Source organism: Citrus clementina, unplaced genomic scaffold (assembly GCF_000493195.1).
Source record: "Citrus clementina cultivar Clemenules unplaced genomic scaffold, Citrus_clementina_v1.0 scaffold_4, whole genome shotgun sequence".
NCBI lineage: Eukaryota > Viridiplantae > Streptophyta > Magnoliopsida > Sapindales > Rutaceae > Citrus > Citrus x clementina.
Window position 1 is genome coordinate 1,951,231 of NW_006262274.1, and position 5,322 is coordinate 1,956,552.

The 5,322-nt window shown below is 34.1% G+C and overlaps 1 protein-coding gene across 2 annotated transcripts; it reads left to right on the forward strand.

Moving 5' to 3' along the window:
* The first annotated feature begins 318 nt into the window (after positions 1 to 318).
* On the forward strand, positions 319 to 4,078 carry LOC18044127. Of its 2 annotated transcripts, none has more exons than XM_024186717.1 (11): positions 319 to 494; positions 587 to 685; positions 864 to 932; positions 1,056 to 1,157; positions 1,296 to 1,350; positions 1,727 to 1,824; positions 2,540 to 2,623; positions 2,714 to 2,854; positions 3,235 to 3,300; positions 3,472 to 3,581; positions 3,673 to 4,078. In XM_024186717.1, exons 1-11 carry the CDS (start codon positions 327 to 329, stop codon positions 3,839 to 3,841), a joined length of 1,161 nt encoding a protein of 386 aa, XP_024042485.1. In that variant the 5' UTR covers positions 319 to 326; the 3' UTR covers positions 3,842 to 4,078. The 2 variants fall into 2 exon arrangements, with proteins under 2 accessions (XP_024042485.1, XP_006435871.1); XM_006435808.2 differs by having other exon boundaries at positions 1,751 to 1,824.
* Positions 4,079 to 5,322: the final 1,244 nt, after the last annotated feature.

The following is a 5,322-nucleotide window of genomic DNA, read 5'->3' on the forward strand; positions in this document are numbered from 1 at the left end:
ATGATCATGTTAATTTTAATAATTTAGATTAATCAAACCTGTTCATGTAGTATTCATTCATGTCAAAGTGACGGATCAACGTCACACGGTCAGAGATTGCTCCCCTTAATTTTGCAATGTTAGAGCCGACGTCGTTTCAGCACTTTTAAATGAGGTCGCATCTACTGTTATCACACGTGGCAACATCAGATGCAGGGTTTCTTAAAAAGAAAAAAAGTTTAAGATGTCACGTAACTTAATGAATTCCACGTGAGCCTTACACGTGCTGCCCTCCGCTTATTTATTATCATTATTTTGTATTATTTGCAAAAGAAAAATAAATTAAAATGAATTGCAAAATTAGAAGTTCATATAGCTCGCCCTCCATCTTCGAAGCAATGCCTCAAATGGACTGCACATACAGCAATATCAGAAGCACTTCTTTGCTAATTCCTTCAAGACCTGCTCTCAGCTCTGCACATCAGCTTTTCTTCCCTTCAACGCTCAAACTATCGGTCTGCTGCTTGTCTTCATTTTCATTTTTTTTCAGTTACTTTCTTTTTTTAATTTAATTTAATATAACAATGCTATTTTATTATTTTTGTAGAAATTTAAACGTCTGGTGATTAAAAACGCTTGTGGCTTTGATGAAAATGGATCCTTTAATGGGTTTCCAATTACACCCAACAAGCTTTTTATGCAAGAGGTATTGTGTTATAATGGATTGTCTTTTTTTTTTAATAAATTCTGGCTGTTGGATTATTATATAGGTTTGAAAAGAGCTCGATTATGGTTTCTGGGTTTGTTTTAAATTTTCTTTAATGATTTATTTTGGTGTAAAAGATTCATTTTTAAGTTTTTTTGTGTGTTTGTTTGTATTTAAGGCTATTGGAGCTGAATATGGTGAAGGTTTTGAGACTTTTAGACAAGATGGGCCGTTAAAAGTTGATGTGGTTAGTAATTTCTGTGATTATTGATACTTATTAGTCAATTTAGCTGCCTTGTTATGGTTGAAATAAAAGAGTTTAGTTTATTTATTAAGAATTTAATTAATTTTTTCTTTTTTACGTGTACAGGATTTTTTGAATGATAGATTACAGGAAGGATTTCTTAAACGGATTCGGTATGCCATGAAGCCGGATGAAGCCTATGGGCTCATTTTCTCTTGGGATGTGGTGGTAAAGTTTTAATCTTTGCTCATGTTTTGTGAGGAGTCATGTAATGACTTAAATGTGTTAAATTATCTGAGTGTGGTGGGTTGATGGGAGATGCTTGATATGATGTAGTGGATTAACTGCATGTGGAATGTGTTTCAGGCTGATACTCGAGCTCTGAAGTTGAATGCTTGGAAGCAGCTTGCCTTTGAGGAGGGTATGTAACGATCTTTTCCTGTCAATTTTCTCACATTAGTTTGTCCTGAAATAAAAATCATTATAGTTTATAGCTCAATATATGTACCAATCACGTATTCTACTTGGTAAATAGCTCTTTGGGGAGACAAATGGGAAAATATTGCTAGTTAGGTAATGAAGTCTCGGGACTGTCAGTTTTTTCTTGATTATGGGATTGGAAGCTAGTTGAAAAAAGTCATATTTCTTTCCCATAAGCGCTTAATTTAGTGGGTTCTCTTCTTAAGTTAGATTCTATATTCTGGATTGTTTTATGCAGTTGAAAGGCTTGAATTCTTCTTGCATTCCGTCCTAAGAGGGTGAATCTGAATTGTCTTAGGCACTTTGATATTACTTAGGTGGTTACATTGATGCTCTTGCAGGAAAGGAAATTCCTCAAGAAGGTGATGTGCTCAGACAGATACTTAATGCAGGTGCTGACCATGTTCTACATAAGGTTTGAAATTCTCTGTCATGTTAGAATTTTTGTTTTTTTTTTTTTTTGGTCCTAACGTGCACATCATCCCATTATGGTGCTGAATGTTGTCTCTGATATGCACTTTATGATTGTTTCTTGTTATGACTTTTAATACTGATAAGGTGGAGCTCAAGGGTTATCCATTTGCTTAGGCCTTGGTTTTGCCAAAGAGGCATTAGCTCTTTCTGTTGTTCTTGATTTGTTTGGACTGGAATGCGTAATCCATTTCTTTGCCTTTTTGCCGATAAATCTGGTCAAGCAGTTGTGTAACATATTCACTAGCATGGAATTACCCAATGATGATTTCATTTGAGGATTCCTTAATGTAATATATTGTATGAATTTGTATTTTGTTGCTTGTTGGTTGACCCTGTTTTTTGTATGTCCCAACATTTTCCTGTCCCTGTGTGTGCGTGAATTTCTGTCTCCGTGTATATATATATATTTGGGAGAAATAAGCTTCCATACCATTTTCTATCTGCCATTACCACAAGAATGTAAATCTCATACAAGTAGATAGAAGAGAGAGAGAGAGAGAGAGAGAGAGAGTGAGAAAAATGAAGTTACAGTTACCCTAAAAATTGGTTATTTTTATCTGTATCTTGGTATAAATGTTTTTCTGCATGTGATTCTGTCATTCGTCTACTTTTTGCACCTTATATCTCTTATATCTTACCACTCTGAAAATATCCAGGTGTTGCTTTGGGGTAAAGAAGAAAGTGAACTGGATAGGTTGAAGTCAAGGCTTACGCAGTTATATTATGATAATCTCCTTTCAGTGAGAGCTCATTTTTATTCGTCCTGTCTTAGTTATTATGTTTGTTTGTTAGATGCAAAACTTAATATGTTCACAATTTCCTTCATTCAGGTTACAGAGCCCATGGAGGGGCTACAAGAATGGCTGGATGCTGTGTCCTCAGCTCGCATCCCTTGTGCTGTTGTTTCAGGTCTTGATCGAAGAAAAATGGTTGAAGCCTTAGAGCGAATGGGACTTCTAAAGTATTTTCAGGTTGGTATCTTCAAGCAATCAAATTATTTTATTGATGGAGATAATAATTGTTACTTGTTGACACATTAATCAACATGGCCCTGCAAGAGATATATCCGGTTGTGATTTCTTATATTAATTTAGCAAGTTGTACTAGTTGCCTAGTAATCGGATTGTTTATTATCATACTTCATTTCTCTGTGTCATTCTATATGCAACAGTTTCATGGTCTCCATTTGAAATCTAGGTCTCATTTTGGTCTGTTTCCCAATTGTCATGTCAACCATATTAGAGACTTGACGCAGTTTGAAGTGAAAATCTGACTGATTGAGAACAAACTTTTGGTTTGCCATAAATGCATTAAAGAAGAGAAGGTGATCAAGATTTCTTTGGATTTTCAGGCTATAGTGTCTGAGGAAGATGGCATGGAGTCAATGGCTCATAGATTTCTTTCTGCAGCTGTGAAGGTATGCTGGGGAGTAAGCTTAATTATTCATCTTAAAGTTTTATGTGCATGTCTTCCATTGTGGCTTCATCTTGAAAACATGAAATTTGGGGTATGACACAATGCATGTGTAGGAGATTGACCAGATAGGTTCTGATATTTGTATTGATCTACATGATCAATTTTTTTGCAGCTGGATCGGAAACCATCGAAGTGCGTGGTATTTGAGGATGACCCTAGAGCCATAACAGCTGCTCACAACTGTACAATGATGGCTGTAGGCTTAATTGGTGCTCATCGCGCGTGAGTATTCAAATTTCAACCACTTTATTTTTCAATTGCTGAGTGGCCAAAAATGTGTTTTGTTAATATTATTTGTAATTCTGAAATGCAGGTATGATCTAGTCCAGGCTGATTTAGCAGTCGCTAATTTTAACGAGCTTTCGGTGATCAACCTACGGAGATTGTTTGCTAACAAGGGTTCTACTTTCATGGAACGGCAAAAACAGATTGTCGAGAAAGTTCCTCCCAAAAGAAAACTTACGATCGATACCATTTTCTGATTCATTTTCATCCTGTCGCTTTCTCTTCTATTGCCACAGTTTCTTCTGTAATTAAGCAGCAGCCCATATTGCAATTTCTTGGTGTTTATCTAGAAAAAATCATATACCAATTGGTTTTTGGTATATCAATGTAGAATATTAGTTACATGTATGCAATTCTTTCAACTCATCATAGAAACCTTAAAATTTCAGAATTCGATTGTCGGCATATCCTCCCGCCAGGTTCATATCCAATGTTGATTCACTTTTATAGTTGCCTAATTAGTGAATTTTGGTGGTAGTTGGCATTGGTATCAACTTTCCAAGATCGGAGCATCATCCAAAAATTCTTCTAATTTTTCCCTTTAAAGTATTTATTTGTTTACTAACGTGCTAGATATGGTAAAGAGAAGTTTAGAAAGGTAAGTCCCTTTTCATGATTTTTCAAATAAAATAATTATATATTATTTTAATCAAAAAATTTTTCATCAAAATAATAATTACTATAATATTTTCCTCCATCCAAGAATTATAAGATAAAATATTAATATAATATAAAATTAAAGGTTGACTTTTGAAATAAAATTTTTCAAATGAGATAGTGTTTATTAAAGAAAGAGAAGCACTATCTTTTTTAAAGAATTTCATTTAAAGTGTTTTTTTAAACTTTTTTTTGTAAAATTTCATTTGAACAAACTTTTGGCGGTGATCTTAGCATGTCATTTAAGACTTATTCTTCTTATATTGTCTGACAATCTCAAAAGTTTTTGTAGAACTCCTGGATTTTGTTTTTACATAATTTGTTATTCAAGCCATGGAATTATAGACCTTGAGTTTTAGCTTAATGGATTGGAGACCGAAATTGTTTTGCTTGATTACGAGCTTATGAATTCTTGAGATTGATTTTTTATACGTGTTTAAATCTAAATATCATTTCCTTTAGTGAGTAATTCTTGTGAAAATGACTTTGTTCAAGAATTGATATGAGACCTTTGAGCATGTTTTCCTGGCCTTCTGGATAAAGGAGATGTAATGAGAATCAATATGCTAACTAGTGTATGGTTCGGAAAGTAAGGAGGGCAGGGCGCTATTAGGTAAAAAAGTGAATAATGCCGGGATGGTTTCAGCTCGATAGTGAGGAGATCTTGAACTGAAACAATTTAAATTATAAGCTGTTATTGGAACTTGATGAATGGCATAGCTTGTGAAAACTACTTTGGGATGCTATATAGTTTTCATATATTGAAAATTACTTAACTAAGCACTTGATCTTTGGTGTTCTTGAAGTGCTTTTAAATTGAAATGATCTTTTATGGTAAAGAAAAGAAAAAATCAATAGCTTTATAGTTACCCATTGGGCTTGCTTTTCTGGTGCCTTTATAAAATGGGAGGTGCAGTGGATAGACTATGAGCAGCATGATAATGTCCTGTAAATCTTAGATGATGTTGTGTAGACATATATTTGGATTTTTTGTGCCAAATTCTAATATATGTTTTACAAG

Coding starts and splice junctions, on each gene's coding strand:
- LOC18044127 (XM_024186717.1), top strand. CDS start 327: ATGAATTGCAAAATTAGAAGTTCATATAGCTCGCCCTCCATCTTCGAA. Junction 686..863: donor ACAAGCTTTTTATGCAAGAG/GTATTGTGTTAT, acceptor TTTGTATTTAAG/GCTATTGGAGCTGAATATGG. Junction 1,351..1,726: donor GCAGCTTGCCTTTGAGGAGG/GTATGTAACGAT, acceptor GATATTACTTAG/GTGGTTACATTGATGCTCTT.